At 37.5% G+C, this 19,025-nt stretch overlaps 1 protein-coding gene across 3 annotated transcripts in view; it reads right to left on the bottom strand.

Annotated features, from left to right (window-relative positions):
• Positions 1-19,025, bottom strand: part of POU2F1 (POU class 2 homeobox 1) — a 178,965-nt gene that overhangs the window by 42,848 nt on the left and 117,092 nt on the right. For 2 of the 3 annotated variants that reach the window (XM_036872619.1, XM_036872609.1), the window contains 5 exons: positions 10,125-10,225; positions 7,805-7,858; positions 5,792-5,911; positions 2,247-2,435; positions 670-796 (listed from right to left, as the gene is read on the bottom strand). In XM_036872619.1, coding sequence (XP_036728514.1) covers positions 670-796; positions 2,247-2,435; positions 5,792-5,911; positions 7,805-7,858; positions 10,125-10,225 — 591 coding nt within the window. The remainder of the gene's footprint in view (positions 1-669; positions 797-2,246; positions 2,436-5,791; positions 5,912-7,804; positions 7,859-10,124; positions 10,226-19,025) is intronic. The other variant, XM_036872628.1, reaches the window with a different exon arrangement.

Genomic DNA, 19,025 nt, shown 5'->3' with positions numbered 1-19,025 from the left:
GTTATTTATACAACAAAAGATTTTGGAATGAATGATCAAGAAGAAAAAAGGCTAAAAAACAGAAATGATGAGGAATCAACAGAGATGCACTAATGTTCCTTGAAGCCTTGATACTCTGATACTGTCTATACTGATTCCATTACAAACATGATTGAACTTTATACAGCAGTAACACAGCAATATTCAGCACTAAAAGGCTTTGAAGATATTTTTTATAATTCACAAGATTTGCACAATTTCTAACGTGACACTCTCTCCTTCTTAAACTTTAAAAGAAAACAAATGATTGTTAGAAGCGTATACTTACAATGCTCAGCCCATTCTTTGAACACATTCCCATGAAAAACTATCAAAACATAGAAGCAATTTATCCAATGTATGTTCAGCATGTTGAAGAATTTAATTTAGAATTTTGGCCAAACTCATGGTTCTCCTTACTGATTAAACAGATGAAAGGCAGTGAAGGATGACCTTCAATAATTAGGTATGCATGACAAAAAAAATATTTTTCTCAACATTAATACTGAGCTTAAAGTTAAATAAAATTTAATAAAAACACTGTTCTAATGGACAGCTTCTGGGCCAAAATGACAGTAGTCAGCATGTATGTCACCCAAGTGGACAGCCTTGGTGTACCGTACCACTAATAAGCTCTAAGGAGGCGCTCACCCTGCTGGCCCTGGGGCGTCTGTGAGATGATAAACTGCGCTGGTTGCAGGTTGGTGGTTGGATGTACCAACACAAACTGCTGCAGGTTGAGATTCTGCTGCTGAAGTTGTTGCAGTTGTTGCAGATCCTAAAAAATTAGGATTAAAACATGGATTGGAGACTCTGAAATAAAAGCTTGCTTAATCTTAAGGTTCCCAGATGATGAATTCTGCCATCCAAATAAAGATTAAGAGTCAATATTTGACATTCTTATAAACTCCCAACAAGGATGTGCTCTGGGTGCATTCACAAAGCATGTGAAGAAACCTGGAGCTGCTACAAGGACTTGTTATTTCTGTGGGCATATATTGTGTCGTGACTTATGCTGTATCTAATTTTCAATAGTTATTTAAAATTCCCTCAGAACAAATGCTTACGGTTGTGTTTTTAACACGTAGAGACCAATATGGGTTTTTCTCTCAAGTGAGAAAAGAATATGTTGAGTTTTTAAGTGTTTGATTAGAGTTTTCTCTTGTTAAGCAAAAATTGGGAGTGCTACATCTGAACTTGCATCGATAAATTAAAAGATTTATAATGATTCATGAAATGTGGCACCAGCCTATCTAACTCAACTGAGAAATCAGTGTAAAAATTAAAAAAAAAATAGCTATTCATATAAAAATCTGATCTACAACATATTAAACTTGCTTATATTGGCCTAGTATTTTATAATTTTCAACATGCTTTCATGTATATTATCTTATTAGAATAATGTCAACATAGAGTCTCACAGCTTAGGCACTAAAAACGTTTATTTGGTGATGAAAAAAATGGCCAAAATAAAAACATGATCTTGATAAAGATTGTATATAATAGTCATAAAGATTAGCCTGACAACTATTCTGTACACTTTTAGTTAATTGGTTCTTTTTTAATGTTTAGTCAAACTCTAGCTACAATTTAAGTCTATTTCTGAGCCTTCTCTGGGGGGATAAAGATAATTATCTGCACTAGACTCATAATGACTCTTCATACATTTCACTGATATGACTACTTATACTTTTTTCCTCTCCTTGAGATAAAGGATTTCATTTACCTTTTTTCCTCCTTGGTAGAACTGTCTATGCCTCTTAAATAAATTTTTATTATCTCTGGGTACTTTGCCCTAAAATGCGAAAATTAAAGCCAAACAACACTCTAATGCAATTCTGCACAGAGCTAATCACTCTAGCAGAAAGACGATGTGCAGTTTCTCTCACACATGGGTGGCAGCATTCACTGCAGAGCACATGAAAGAACCCATGCCTGCTGTAATTAGCTAATTAAAATAAATACAGTAATCCCCTGCTTCAGAAATATGCCAGCCCAATTATTCAAGAATTGTCACTTAATATAAACAGTCAGTTATTCAAATCATCAGTTACGTGTTTATAATATCAACTCAAATAAGCAAACAAATGTATTATTTCTAGTTCAGTGGTAAGAAGGCTACACCACTTACCTCACACACTAACAATCAGAAAGTCAGCTTAATACCAAAGAAAACCTGCCATTTTATTCCTCCCTTCCTGCCTCAGCTATGAGAGTTACTCACTCACCTGTGCGATCTGGATGGGCTGAGACAGGGGGATCTGAGTCATGGGCGTGGCGGCGGAGGCTGAGATGGTGGCCCCAGCAGCGCTGTGCTGTTGGCTGGCGGAATGCTGTTGCACTGCAGCAGCCAGCAGCTGTGCCTGCGCCTGTGCCTGCTGTAGCAGTAACTGTTGCTGGGCTGGCGTCAAAGTCAGCTAAACAAAATCAGGACAAACGGTCGGAAAGGGCTGAAGGAGACTGGCCTCTAACGCAAGGCCACTGCTTTGAAGTAAGCAACTCAGGCGGCGTTAAACCTTCGCTACCCAACTTCACATGGCCAGCATGTCGCTACCCAACTTCACATGGCCAGCATGTCGCTACCCAACTTCACATGGCCAGCATGTCGCTACCCAACTTCACATGGCCAGCATGTCGCTACCCAACTTCACATGGCCAGCATGTCGCTACCCAACTTCACATGGCCAGCATGTCGCTACCCAACTTCACATGGCCAGCATGTCGCTACCCAACTTCACATGGCCAGCATGTCGCTACCCAACTTCACATGGCCAGCATGTCGCTACCCAACTTCACATGGCCAGCATGTCGCTACCCAACTTCACATGGCCAGCATGTCGCTACCCAACTTCACATGGCCAGCATGTCGCTACCCAACTTCACATGGCCAGCGTGTCGCTACCCAACTTCACATGGCCAGCGTGTCGCTACCCAACTTCACATGGCCAGCGTGTCGCTACCCAACTTCACATGGCCAGCGTGTCGCTACCCAACTTCACATGGCCAGCGTGTCGCTACCCAACTTCACATGGCCAGCGTGTCGCTACCCAACTTCACATGGCCAGCGTGTCGCTACCCAACTTCACATGGCCAGCGTGTCGCTACCCAACTTCACATGGCCAGCGTGTCGCTACCCAACTTCACATGGCCAGCGTGTCGCTACCCAACTTCACATGGCCAGCGTGTCGCTACCCAACTTCACATGGCCAGCGTGTCGCTACCCAACTTCACATGGCCAGCATGTCGCTACCCAACTTCACATGGCCAGCGTGTCGCTACCCAACTTCACATGGCCAGCGTGTCGCTACCCAACTTCACATGGCCAGCGTGTCGCTACCCAACTTCACATGGCCAGCGTGTCGCTACCCAACTTCACATGGCCAGCATGTCGCTACCCAACTTCACATGGCCAGCATGTCGCTACCCAACTTCACATGGCCAGCGTGTCGCTACCCAACTTCACATGGCCAGCGTGTCGCTACCCAACTTCACATGGCCAGCGTGTCGCTACCCAACTTCACATGGCCAGCGTGTCGCTACCCAACTTCACATGGCCAGCGTGTCGCTACCCAACTTCACATGGCCAGCGTGTCGCTACCCAACTTCACATGGCCAGCATGTCGCTACCCAACTTCACATGGCCAGCGTGTCGCTACCCAACTTCACATGGCCAGCGTGTCGCTACCCAACTTCACATGGCCAGCATGAGGCGAAAAACGTTCATCAGCCATCAAGCTGCCAGGGCCGTCAGACCGTTTAAGTTAAAATGGCGGTCCTCACTCTGGACTGAGTCATTCAAGCTTGTCCAAGGCCCTAGGGTTCAGGCAACAAAGTAATTAGCTAGTAAGCAAGAAAAAAAAGAGTCAATGCTGACAGGACATGAAAAGAAATTTACACCCAACAGAACAGCAAGTGATTAGTCAGATGAATGAGGAACAAGGATGCTGGATCTGACCAGGAAGGAACTGATAAGGCCCAGCTGCTTCCCATTAGCATGAATCCCTGCCATATTCCATCATTTTCATTATGTCCTAAGATATGACTGAAGAATATGAGGTCCATTTGTTTCTTTTCCAAGTCCCTACAGCCTCCTCCCCAACAGCCTTTTCTGTTATTGAAAGCATTGGGTCTCTGCAACTTTACATCCTCTTTCCAACACATTATCTCTGTGAAACAGGTGGTGACAGCCGCTCTCTTTACATGCAAATGAGTCCTAATGCCCAAGTATGTTTAATAGAAGCTCCAGCCACTCTGAACCTGGAATCCCAAGTGTCTCCAACTATTGTAAACACTAGTCACTCAAAACAAAACCTAAAGAAAACAGGAAATGTATTTGAAGATTTAAACTTGCTTTCATAATGCAACTTATTTCAAACACACTTAAAGTGATAAGTATGTTCTACCTTCTTTTTGGTGACATGTTCTGATCAAACCAAGAAGGAATATTCTGAAGCACATGTACAGTCACTTAATGGCACAATCCTCTTTCAAAAAGGGTCCGATACAGTTTGTGCATTAGAGATATAAGAATCAAAATCAAATCATTCAAAAACCCAATACGCTTCGAGATACATGTTTATAATACGCTTCGAGATACATGTTTATAAATATTTTATATAATATGTAAACATATATTAATCTCTACTGATGGGATTTTGTAAACAAGTTTGCAACAGTTCTTAAAAGAGCCTTCCACCACTGCCAAAACAAACTTAACTGAAATGAAGGAAATAAAAAATTTTGTGGGTTGACACGATGTGAATTGAATAACAAATAACTTCCTTACCACTCCTCTCGACCCACCCCCCAAAAAGATAACTTAATAGACAAATTTTCAACATTGGAAAAATATTTTTAATGATGTCTCAGAGCGAAGACAGCTGAAAAGTTAAAAGCTTAATATATTTGCACAGGCCAATTTACTACCGATAAAAACAGATGACATTTATTGAATGCTACTATATGCCAAGCACTGTTCTATGAGTTTTATGTATGTTATTACTCTTAATCTTTAAAACAATATTGTTAGATAAGTATTATTAACATCTTCATTTAACTGAAGGAAAACTGAGGCCCAGAGAGATGAAGTAATTAGCCAATACAGTAAACTACAGAGCCAGGATACGAGATCAGAGGTTTCATTTTAGAACGCTATACGGTAACTTAAAATGTTTTTCTTTTGTAGGTACTAATCCATTACTCTGCAGTGATGTTATAACTCCAAACTGACAACTACAATTTCATCACTGTAACTGTCTCAACCACGGGATCGTGACGCCACTGCATGATGAAGCAATGGTTGAAACGTGAATTTTAAAAAGTCCTCAGTTTACCCAGAGCATATCTGCAATAGTAAGAAAAAATACCCTGAAAACTCGTGACAAAGATAGTTCCTTTCTCAGAGCTGCTCACGGTGCAGGAAGTTCCTTTAAAGACATAATAGTGCCAGGCACAGCCGTGTTACTGTCTGCTACAGCCAACAGTTCTAATCAGATATTGGCCAATGGCAGTGTTTTTTTTTTTTTTTAAGATTTTTTTGGATGTGGACCATTTTTTTAAAGTCTTTATTGAATTTGTTACAATATTGCTTCTGTTTTATGTTTTGGATTTTTGGCAGTTGAGGCATGTGGGACCTTAGCTCCCTGACCAGGGATCAAATCCACACCCCCTGCGCTGGAAGGCAAAGTCTCAACCACTGGACCGCCAGGGAAGTCCCCCAGTGGCAGTTCTGACACAGAGAAAGTTCGTTACAAATCTCTCAGTGAAAACTTACCCCAGTTATCTGTCCTCCAGCCAGCATGAGCTGGGTCTGGGGAATGGCTGCCTGCACTGAAGGCTGCTGGGAAGGCTGGCTTGGCTGCTGTGAATCCCCCGATTCTTCACTAGATTTAGACTGAGGTTTGGGGGGTGGGGGGAATAAAAGATTTAAAATAGTTGATTTTAAAAAAATGTACTCACAATTTCATGTTTTAAGAATTATTTACAATACAGACTTATCTAATCATGAGTTTTCTGATTTCACTCTTTTCCTTTCTTCTAAACCTTTGTATTTTCCTAATTTTACGTATTAAGTTTTCAGACTTTTTGTTCCAATATCAGCAAAGGTGCAATTGTAATTTTTAAGAAGAAAAAGTAATTTGGTCCTCCACAAGTCAACAGAATTTTTCACAAACCCAAATCCTCAACTCTGGAAATAAAGAGTAAGTGAAGAATACAATTTCAACCTATGTTTACATTAGACAGACCCTCCATTCCAATATTTTGACATGTCTTTGGTGGTCAGTATAAAACTTCCTTATATACCATCTTATAAATTGATTACTTGACCCACAGAACTTCTCGTCTAATATTTTGAAAAACTATAAATTTAGCATCCCCCATCAAGTAACACACTAACTTAGAGGGAAAATGCTGCAGTCAAGAGGGAAAGAGAACATACTCCTGGAAAGGGGCACTGAGAGAAAATTTTATGGTAATTAAAACTGGTTATGCAGAGAATGAAAATTCTGCAAAGATTTGCATATTTCCCACCACCTGTTTTGGGGACTGCAGCAAGGCTAATTAACATAAAGGCTCTGATTAATTCTGCCAGTCATTGAGAGATAATTACAGTGCAAGACTGTAAACATTCCGTACTGGAGATACAGCCTGTTTGCCAACATCTCTCTAAGGGATGAAAGTTTACCATGGCAACCAAGGCAATTTTCCGCCTCCTCTCTCTCAGAAAGGAAGGTCACATTATCTCCTTTTCTTTTCTCTTCTTGTCTCCATGTGTTACTAGGTCCATACTCTACTCGGTTTCATGGAATGCTCAACCCAAGGTCTTTAGTCATTAGCAACACTGAAATCAACCTTCCAGAATACTGTTTTTTCCTCTTGACTGTTAGTTACCTAAACACTATAATGAAAGGAAGTAGCAGGTTGATTGAAATATCATGGAGTCATGCATAATACTTGAACTTTGCACGTTTTACCATATGGTTCATAGAAACAAAGCACCCAGATTTAAGTGTTGTCTTCAAAATTTTGACTGTATGAAGCTCATTAATGTTTATAAATATGTTTAATTGCAATCCTCAAACTCACAACATTTTAGAGCAGAGAGGACCCCTGGCGATCTTCTAAACTTTCCCACTTAAATACATGCAGTTGCCCCTTGGTATCCACAGAGGATTAGTCCCAGGACCCCCCCATGGACACCAAAATCTGTGGATGCTCAAGTCCCTCACAGTCAGCCAGCCCTCTGTACCAGCAGATGTGGAACCTTGGGATAGGGAGGGCCAACTGTATAAGAAAAAGATGCGCCCCAGGAGGTTAAGTGACTTGCCAAAGTTCAAACAGCTAGTTAGTGGCAGAATGAGAATTCAAACCTAGGACCTCTGTCTTTCATTCCAGTGCTCTTTCCTATACTATAGTGTTTTCCTAAGATATGAAAAATGATAAATAAAAAGAAATTTGGAAACAAAAGGACATTTAAGGTATTCTTTGGCTTTGTGTTTAGGCATGTGTTATGGCTGTACAACTGAGAAACATTTTTACCGAACTTACATATAAAACTTTGAAAGTAGACTTTTCTTGTTCACCTTTGGACATTCACAGTGGCATAATATAAAATGGCTTTTCATTAATGGCAACGATTATCATTATTTAAATCTTTATGAGATTCAGTAAGAAAAAAAGTAATAATTCTAAGTATTTTCATTATAAAATTATTGCATACTCATTACAGAAAAATATGGTAAAAATGAATAGAAAAATTGATCCATAATCCCATGTCCCAGCTTACCTGTACATTTAAAGACTGAGCAGCAGCCTGTAAACTTGTTCCAGCGAGCTGGACCTATTAAGTAAAGAAATCGGGGAAGTTCTAGTCTAATACTGTTGGCATCCATCATTAGAGGTTGTCATCAACAAGCCTCTACAAATGTATGTTTTACTGAGTTAGAACCAAGCGTTATTTATAGTGTATTCCTTCCCAAAGTATATAACCTGATCTAATTGTGATGAAACATCAGACAAATTCAAATTGAGCAACACTGTACAAAATAACTGGATTGTTATATAAACTAGGATAGAATAAATGGAAACCAACTCTAGAATGGCAGCAGTGGGAATTAGAAGTAGGAAACATGAAAAGTATTTCAAGGTGCTACATAGGATCGTGGCAACTGACTGGATACAGGCGAAGAAAAAAAAAGTCATGTATTATTCCAGGTTCAAATTTGGAAGACTCGGAAAATGGTAGTGTCATTAACGTGAAGATAAGAGTTCCATTTTGGATTTACCACATAGCATCAAGATTCCCTGAACTTAAATATAAGTGTTGGTATGGAGATGAGTATAGAGTTCAGAGATAACTAAAATTAACTGAGTGCTGTTTCCTTTATTTAAACTGAAAGTCCTGTGAGTTGAAATAAGAACCCTCCCCCCCAAAAAAAACAAAAAAGAGAGAGAAAAGAGAAGAAAAGCAGCTAAAACAGAACAAAATCCAGAGATTTCTGGAGAACACATTTTAGACATAGTGTAACCAAGGGAGAACTATATGAAAAGATAGTATGTTTAAGACCAAAGGCTAAGAAGTCAGTCAAAGAGCCAGAGGAAAGAGTTTCAGGTACAAAGATTTAAAGGAGATAAAGTTTCTTTGTGATTTTATTTAAATCATGATGTTTCTGGGTAAAAGTTTGTTGAGGAACAAGATATTTACAAGTCTTAAAGTATCTCCTCATTATTTACTAATTATGAGGAAGAAAGTTACCTTTACAGTAGACAAATCTGAGACTCTACCTTAATCAAATGGTCAAATTCAGTATCACAATAATGGGACAAGTTGACATATATATATATACACACAAAATCTATGTGTACAAACACAAACACAAACACAGATTAAGCATATATGGTAATAAAGTAACAATTAGTGATGCCAGATGAAGAGCTTTTGGTTGAAAATTGTTCTACGGTTATAACTTTTCTGTAGATTTGAAAGTTTTCAAAATAGAAAGTTGAAAATAAAAAGTGAGAGCATCCCTTTACAACTCCATTTAGTTAGCTCCCAACAACCTTTAAAACTTGGCTCAAAAATCATCCTCTCTACGATAAATGTCTTAGACTATACAAGATGAGTTAATCATTTCTTCGTCTGTATTCCCATATATTTTACCATTCATTCATTCATTTGTTCAACAAATAATTATTGAATATCTATTATTTTATGTCCATATGTGCTTTTCATTGAACCTCCACCACTAATACCATCAGGCACTACCATCACTAAAGTCACTACCACCAACACTGCTGACCAACACAATTTGAACACTAAATTGGTTCTAGGGTTTATCTGAGGTAAAGATCACCAAGTTACGCAAAGTATTGCTCTAATAAGTCATAAATAAATTTATCATAAATAAATCTTGATTTATGTTAACATAAATCAAGGGGTTGAGACACTCTGATAATCTGTCTCCCAAATGTTTTCATTGTCTTATTTACTTTCCATTTTCAACCAGTTCTCACATCCCAAAACTCTTGGGGCGTCAATGTTTGTTTTGATATTCCCTTTCCCTATACCTTAAAGCGAAGATGTAGATGAATAGAATCCACAGCCTGTTTTAGACTTAGGAGTAATTCATGTAACATAAGGGTAATAAAGTTGAACCCCAAACCAGGGGGTTCACAGTCAAGCAAAGGCTCTGAGTAGCCCAAATCAAAATGGTTTGAAACTGTTGTAAAGAAGGGCTATGAGCTGTGAGCTCAGAGCCTTACACAGCAGGCCTCAGGCCATGGGGGCTGCATGGATGACTTCGTCATTTACTACCTTCAGTCAGCCACCACAGACCACACTCACAAGAACAGTAACCCAGTTGTTATAAATATATTCTGCTTGTAACAGGGAACTCTTTTGTTCACACAGCTGTGGGGTCAATAGCTATACAGTCAACTAAGCTACAGGATTCCATACTAACCATTCAGAATGACATGATTAGATGCTGATAGCACCAGGTGCTAATCAACTTAAACAGTCCCACATTCTGAAATCAATTCCCCAGGCCCTAGCATTCCATGCCTCCATTTTTTACTCTCACATATGGTTGAGCAGAACATTCTACCTGATGGAGATGTCCAAGGAAAGCCTGGGCCTGGGCTGTTGAGATTGCTCCTCCAACAGGCACAGGCTGCTTCTGAAAGTCCAGACCATTGGTTTGTGTGCCTAGAAAGCAAGCAAAATAATATAACTATTAAAAACACAAAAACTGAAATAAGCACCAGACTTTTCTTAAACAGGTGCATTTATCAAGCACCTATTTTGTATAAGCATTTTTCTAAGTACCTCCAAGGAGGAGAAGAGATTCAAAAGAACAAGGAAATAGAGTAAAATGATTTTTCTTCAAAAGGTAGTACTGTAGGACAAGTACATGAACACAGATAAAGCTTAAGAAACAGAAACAAAACTATAAATAATGAATTACAATCATAAGATTGTGTTAATTCAGAAGGGAAAGCAGTGATTGGAGCAAGTGGGGTCAGAACAAGCATGAAACCTAAGGTGGCTTGAAGAAGAGATTATCATCATTACACTGTCGTGAAGACTGGTAGAGACAGAGTTCTAAGGGGGTACCAAGGCTCTCTTCTAGTCTCTCCCTTCTCAGTACTTGGCTTGGAGAGAAGAAATTCACAGGTGACTTTGCCAAGACCAAGATGAATTTACACTTAACTTAAAATGCCTTAATAAATGACAATCTGACAGTAAAAGCAATCATTTACAAGATAAACAAAATGGTTTTACTAATTTCTTCAATCCCAAAGTATAGAGTGCGGCATACATCTAATTAGCAAGAGCTGTGCTATCATTATAATTTTCTAAATGTTATGCCAGTGCCTTTAACCACGTATGCTGCAATCTAATGTTAAAATAGGACTAATCTATGGAAAGACATACCACCCTAATACCCAGAAATATTTTCTAAGTGATATAATACATTGTTTTTAAATGACTCTATCCAGCTCTTCCTTAGAAATAACCAGAATACTTTGTACTGAATAAAATATAACAGACTATGGGAACCTGCAAGAATCACTGAGTCATGTGAATATGGTACTGCGCTTCCATTTCCTGCCACTGGAACACCTCGTCTTCTCATCCTCACCCCTGTGTGTGTGCACATAGAGCAGACCAGTTAAACCAGTGCAAGTTAGAAACCTCAGGCAGTATTTCTAAAAGGGTGCTAACTTCTGCCATTATATATCCTAGCTAACTGCTAGCAAATGTATCACTTTAATAGAATAATTAGGTAGATCACATGACTCACAAGAGCTATTTAAGGTTTCTTTGAGATAATTACTAAAAAAGTGTACATATATTTCACCTCCTTGAAAAATCCCATAGTGATTGTTCTCTTATGGTTTTTCCTAAAATTTCTCATAGATAGGAAATATAGAACTACTTAGACATATACTGCTAATGAAATTAAAAGAGTACATGCTTGTTCAAGTAGTGAGAAACTAGTATGAAATAAAATTTAAGGTAACTAGGGTCACTTCCATAAGCCACATAGAGAAGTTTCACTATTTTAAAGTTGCACATTTTGTCATTAGCTGCTGTCTCTATCTTGATTCAGGAAATCATTACTTAAACATCAAGATTTTAAGATTGTGCACCATCAGAGAAACATGCTCAAGATATATTAAATAAATCAACAACGCTAAAAGAAGATAAGATTTTGAAAAACAGAGACAAGCACTTAGAGATTAACATATCACCAAATGAAGATGCCTTCCAGAACCAAATATTTCACTCTCATGGAGACCATAAAAATTCCACACACTGGTTCCATTTTCAAGTTCTCATAAAAATGATAACAAGCTTCTTGTAAATCACAAAGAACTATATAATGCAAGACTGACTGATTTCTGGTATCCCTGCTACAAAGCCTACTCCAGTATCCTACAGGTAATGTGCCCTGGCTCAGCCTCTTGCGGGTGGGGAGGGGTGGCATAAAGGTATGGTATCCAAAGCATGGTTTGGTGAAAAAAATACTTAGACAACAACTCAGATAAGCAGAGGTCTAAGGCAGGTATTTTTTTTAAAATGAAGGTGCTGAGGTTCCACTGGGAGGTGAGAGGTAGAAGAAAGTAGACATTATATAGAAATCATTCTTGTAGAACATAACGACATAATCTGGACTAAAGAAGGAGAGGGGAACAGATACACACACATATGCACCCTAATCAGACTTGAGTATGAAGACAGTATGGAGAGACAGGGATGCTGGGAGCCAAAACCAAATGCGTGCCTGAGAAAATAGCAACATCCAAAGGAGCAACCAGGGAAATTAAAAGGTTGGGGGAGAGGGTGAATTACATAAGAAGTTTAACGTAAGATATAGTATAGAGTTTGAGAAACCCTAATAAAACATCTAAGAAAGCTGATCCAGAGGAATTTAGAAATGACAGAGGCCAGAGCTGAAGAGTTTATAAGGTTGTCACTAGAACAGTATTACTGAGGTAAACTTCAGAGATCTTGTATACAACACCTCCTTGGTGAAGAAACAGAGATTAAGGGATATTAAATCAATTGCTCAAGATGTCATAGCTGGTTAGTGGAAGAGCTAAGACAAGGAATGGGTCCCTGATTCTACCTAAATTCACTCACAGAGAAGTGGCAGTTGATATTAGGAGAGTAAAAATGGCTATTAATTAAGAATGGATATATGTATAGATCTTAACTAACGATGGGGTTACATTCTGATAAACCCTTTCTAAATTGAAAATATCGTGAGTCAAAAATGCATTTAACACACCTAATCTACAGAACATCATAGCTTAGCCTGACCCACCTTAAATGTGCTCAGAACACTTAATGTTGACTATCTCATGTAACTTACTGAATAATGTACTGAAAGTGAAAACCAAGGGCTGCATAGGTGCAGAATGGTTCTAAGTATATTGGTTGTTTCCCCTCCTGATCATGTGGCTGACTGGGAGCTGTGGCTGCTGCTGCCGCCCAGCATCTAGCCCAGGAAAAGATCAAAATTCAAGATTCGAAGTATGGTTTCTACTGAGTGCATATGGTTTTTGCACCATCATAAAGTTGAAAAATCCTAAGTTCGAATCATGGTAGGCTGGAGACCACCTATAGAGAAAAGAAGGTTGAAGATAAGAGGGCACCTACATTAGGAGATGTAAAGACAAAGAGTCAGAGGAAGCAGTTAGAAAAGTAGGAAACAACCCCCTCAAGACCAGTGTGCCTCAGGAGCCAGAGAAGAGAGAGCTGCAAGGACAGGGTAGTTTAGTACTATGATCAAATGGTACAGAAAAGATAAGGATTAAGTACTGAGAAAGAAGAAAGAAATTAATCTAAAGAGAACAGAAGAAAGGCATTAATAAAGGTAAGACTAAAAATTAATGAAATACGGGGAAAAACACATAACAGAAACATCACCTCGGTTCTTTCAAAAGAATCATATAACTTACAAACATCTGCTAAGTTAAAATAAAATAAAAGAGAAGGAGCAAATAATTTAAGGATAACAGAAAGGGCACAATCAAAAAATGTCACAGAAACCAAAAAGAAGATATTGTGAACCAATAAAATTAAAACTTAGAAACAGATAACTCTCTAGAAACTATAACTTATCAAGATTGACTCAAGAAGGGAAAAAAAAAAAAAGCCAAAGAGTCCCACAGCATTTGAAGAAACTGAATTAGTAGATAAAAATCGCCCCAAAAAGAAAATGAAAAGCCTAGACAATTTTACTCTGCTTGCTTCCAAAAATTCAAGGAAAAATTAATTCCAATCCTATACACCTTTTCCAGAATGGAGTTAAAAAAAAGGAAACACTTCCTAACATTTTATGAGGCCAGCATAACCTTGATACCAAAACCTGACAAAGACAAGAATGAAAAAGAAAAAAGAAAAAGCAAAAAACAAGCCAGCTTTACTCATTAAATATATGGAAATATCCTAAATAATAATAACGAAAATAATCTAGTAAGATAAAATATTGTGACTAAGATGCATTTATTCCAAGAATGCAAGATTGGTTTGGGGCTAAAAGAAACTCACATAATATGATTACCTACATTCATTGAAGGGGGAAAATCATACAATCATCTCAAAGGATGCAGAAAAATGCTTAGATAAAATTCAATATCCACTTATGATAAAAATTCTAGGTGTAGGAATAGAAAGAAGCTTCTCTAACTTGACAAAGAGTAACATTAAATGCACTCCCTTTAAGATTAAGAACAAGATAAGGGTGTTAGCTATTGGAAGGCTTAGCCAGCAAAATAAGGCAAGAAAACAGATAAGTTGGGAAAAAGAAATAGAACTTTCTTCTTAGATAATTTGATTATGAATATAGAATATCCTAAGGAATATAACAATTATCAGAATAAGACAGTTTAATAAGGTTGCAACACACAAAATCTATTTAAAAATTGCCTTTGTTATATACCAAATGAAAAAAAAATGTAAACAATTTATCTATAGCACTTCGAAAATATAAAGTCCTGGGAATAAATCTCTCAAACTACAGCAAGTCCTATAAGCAGAAAATTATAAAACTTTATTTTAAAATAATAAAGAAGAGATAAATAAAGGCTCACTTATTGAAAGACAAAATTGTAAAGAAATCAGTTCTTCCCAGATTCATCTATGGATTCAAAGCAATTTCATATCAAAATCTCAACAAGTTATTTTCTTTCTTCTTTTCTTTCATTCTCTTTCTCGGGGCAGCGTGTGTATAACTGACAGGCTGAATCTAAAATTTAAATAGAAAGGCAAAGAGCCAACATGTTCTTTAAAACAAAAAGTAGAGGGACTTGCACTATCAAGATATCAAGACTCATCACAAGGCTATAATAATTAGGACAGTGTGATATTAGTGCAGGGATAAACAAACAGACCAGAAAAGAGAGTCTGGAAACAAAGCCACACATATCTTTGGACACTTGAAACGTGACAGAGGTGGTACTGCAACTCAGTGAGGAAAGGATGCAGTTTTCAATAAATGGATAACTAGGCATCAATTTGGGGAAAAAATGAAATTATTGTAGATCAGTTCACACCATACCAAAAAAAATAAATAAAAAATAAAAGAAAAAGAACATTTCAGGAGGATTAAAGACCTAAGTGTGAAGTGCAAAACTATTACATTTTTAGAAGACAATGTAAGAGAATATCATTATTATAACCTTGTTAAAGGGAAGGATTTCTTTATCATGACCCCAAACTTGAAAAGACATAAATTTAACTACTTTAAAAATTACAAGCGGGGGACTTCCCTGGCGGTCCAGTGGTTAGCACTCCGCGCTTCCAGTGCAGGGGGCATGGGTTCGATCCCTGGTCGGGGAACTAGGATCCCACATGCTGCATGGGGCAGCAAAAAAAAAAAAAAAAAAAAAAAAAAAAAAATTACAAGCTTTGTTCATTAAAGGACTATGTAAAATTAATGAAAAAGAGAAAATATTTGCAATACATACAAACAACAAAGGAGTAGTATCCAGAACACACAAAGAACTCCTATGAATCAATTTTAAAAAAACCAAATAGAAAAATAAAACAGGAAAAATAAATGAATAAGAATTTCATGAAAGAAGAAACATAAATGGCCCACAATCGCAAGAAAGGATAATCAACATCCTTGGAAACTAGGGAAATACAATAGAATCCCAATGAGATAGCATTTTACACCCACTAGATTGGCTAAAACTACAAAGTTGGTTAATAGCAAGTTTTGGCGAGACTGTGAAATTCTCATCTGTTGTTGGTACCAGTATAAATCAGTACTAACGCTTTGGAAAATTGGTTGTGGCTGGCAGTACTGAGTAACACTGGAAAAAGTTCGGCAATTACACTATTAAGTAAATACTCTAGAGACCTTTTTACACATATGCATCAAGAGATAAGTACAAAATTACTTACAGCAGTAATGTTTATAATAGCAAAAGCCTAAAAACAATGAAAATGTCCATCAGTAATAGAATGGATAGAAATATTGTGATACATTCATATAATGGGATTATATATCCAATGAAAATGAATTACAGATATATGTACCAACTTGGATGAATCCCCAAAACATAATGTTGAACAAAAGAAACCAGTCATAGAATATATATAGTATGATTCAACTTACAAAATGGAAACAGGTAAATCTAAGTAATATATTATTTGAGGATAATAAATACATAGATGAAAAAAATGGAAAGAAAAGCAATGTGATCATTAACACTAAATTCAGGATGATGGTTACCTCTGTGGTAGAAGCATATGATCAGAGTGGACCTACAGTGGCCTTCTGGGACATGGTAACTGTTTTGTGGCCAGACTGGTAGACACATGAGTGCTTAAACCATACATACATGTTTACATACAGGTTTTTACAATTACTGCTTTTATATTAAAACAATAAACGAAAAACATCAACAATGACCAAAGAGTTGCAAAAAGTTTTGGGGACACATCCAGAGAGCAAGAAGCAAAGAAAAAAGCAGGTGGTAATGAAGTCAAGGTGGTAAGTGGGGCTCATTTATTCCAGTAAGTCTGGCAGTGGTGGGAGCAAGAGAGGATGGTAGTTCAAAGGGGTAGACAGGGTGGAAGGAAAGGTTTATAGGCTGATGAAACCTGAGTCTACTGAAAATTAGAGAGGAAAGATTCTATAGGAAGAGATACACTGAAGATGTTAAGAGCAAAAAGGGGCAGGAACCTGAAGGATATGAGAAGAGACAGAATTAAGAGTGAAATGTAGAGGATTATAATAATGGAGAAGAAGGATATTTCTTTCTTTCTTTTTTTTTTCGGCCGCACCATGTGGCTTGTGGGATCTTAGTTCCTCAACCAGGGATTGAACCTGGGCCCCCGGCAGTGGAAGCGTGGGGTCCTAACCACTGTAAAGCCAGGGAATTCCTGATATTTCTTTCTTAGATGCAAAAGAAAAGGAGGAGGTGGTGAAAACAGAAAAAATGTAAAGTGATGAGGAGGAAGGTGGTGGGGCTAAATCAGATAGCTACAACTTTCTAAGTAATCAAAAGGTAGTCATTTTCAGAAAACAAAACAGCAAAACAGAAATAAGATAGGAAAGTTCTGGCCAAGAGAAAAGATTTGGAAATATGTAATGAGGAATGTGACAGAGAATCAATAGAAGTGAATCCAAGGACACCAGTTACAGTGAAGGCCCAGCTGAGAGATAGGTGAAATTTACATGGAGTTTAAGAATTGGCAAATCCTCATCTCCCAGGAAGTTCTGTTTCTTTCTTCACAGTCAGCAGTCAAGGATGAAATATGCAAAGGTTTCCTCTCTTGACAAATAGTTCATACTTCCCAGATTTGCAGAGGTTTCAGGCTTTTCAACTCCTTTCAGTGCCCAGATCATATGCTACCTTTCTTTATGTTTCCCACCTCTCAAACACAAAAGCAATAATCTATAACTTCTATTTACTACTGCAACACATCTGATACTTCTTCAACATTTTGTAGGAAGGAGGAAAGAGATAAAACTGAGCTACAATACACACAAACATACCATGCTAAGGGAAAGAAACCAGACTCAAAGGGTACATCTGTATGATTTCATTTATACAACATTTTAGAAAAGGCAAAACTGAAAGGGACCATCAAAAGGAATGAATAAACCTCCCTGATTTACAAATGAGAAAAATAGAAAATATACAGAATCACTTCCACTGAAATAACTGAGCTGGACAGTAATTGAGCCCAGACTGAAATATAGACCTCCTTGCCTCTCTTCCCATTGCTCTTTCTACTATACCATTGTATGACCAAGGAGTCCAACTCAACACTGACTGGTGAAGAATATTAACTAAGTGACTAACCAGTAATTGCACCAAGGTCAGGCTCATAAAGAGATAGGAGATGATGAGGTGTAAGAATTTTGAACTTTTGGTTTCTACCTCATAGCTTGTTACTCCAGCTATTTAACTCTACAATAAAAATTTTTTTAAATGTACCAAATCAAACTTTACAGTTCATGAGAAATAATACCATATTGAATAAAGACAACTATTGGCAAAATATGTCTCCAAAACACATCAAACACATCAAATGTTAACAGATACATGAATCTGTATTTTTCAAATTCGCTATCATGAGTATTACAATTAGTGGTAACAAATTTTGTTCAATTTCACTTTTCCTAAAATAAGCTTCCTTTCAATTTATCCTTCAATGTTGTCCCCGAAGCAATCAGTCTCTAATGTGATCTGTCTCTTAAAAAAGACTGACTTCTTAAAACTGTCACTGTTTGCAGATGACATGATACTATCATAGAGAATCCTAAAAATGCCACCAGAAAACTACTAGAGCTAATCAATGAATTTGGTAAAGTTGCAGGATACAAAATTAATGCACAGAAATCTCTTGCATTCTTATACACTAATGATGAAAAATCTGAAACAGAAATTATGGAAACACTCCCATTTACCATTGCAATAAAAAGAATAAAATACCTAGGAATAAACCTACCTAGGGAGACAAAAGACCTGTCTGCAGAAAACTATAAGACACTGATGAAAGAAATTAAAGACGATACCAACAGATGGAGAGATATACCATGCTCTTGGATTGGAAGAATCAATATTGTGAAAATGACTATACTACCCAAAGCAATCTACAGATTCAATGCAATCCCTATCAAATTACCAATGGCATTTTTTACGGAACTAGATCATCTTAAAATTTGTAAGGAGACACAAAAGACCCCGAATAGCCAAAGCAGTCTTGAGGGAAAAAAACAGAGCTGGAGGAATCAGACTCCCTGACTTCAGACTATACTACAAAGCTACAGTAATCAAGACAATATGGTACTGGCACAAAAACAGAAATATAGATCAATGGAACAGGATAGAAAGCCCAGAGATAAACCCACGCACCTATGGTCAACTAATCTATGACAAAGGAGGCGAAGATACACAATGGAGAAAAGACAGTCTCTTCAATAAGTGGTGCTGGGAAAACTGGACAGCGACATGTAAAAGAATGAAATTAGAAC

Source organism: Balaenoptera musculus, chromosome 1, assembly GCF_009873245.2.
Source record: "Balaenoptera musculus isolate JJ_BM4_2016_0621 chromosome 1, mBalMus1.pri.v3, whole genome shotgun sequence".
Taxonomy (NCBI): Eukaryota; Metazoa; Chordata; class Mammalia; order Artiodactyla; family Balaenopteridae; genus Balaenoptera; species Balaenoptera musculus.
Note: the sequence above shows the minus strand (reverse complement) of the source record. Positions and strands in the feature narration are given on the sequence as shown.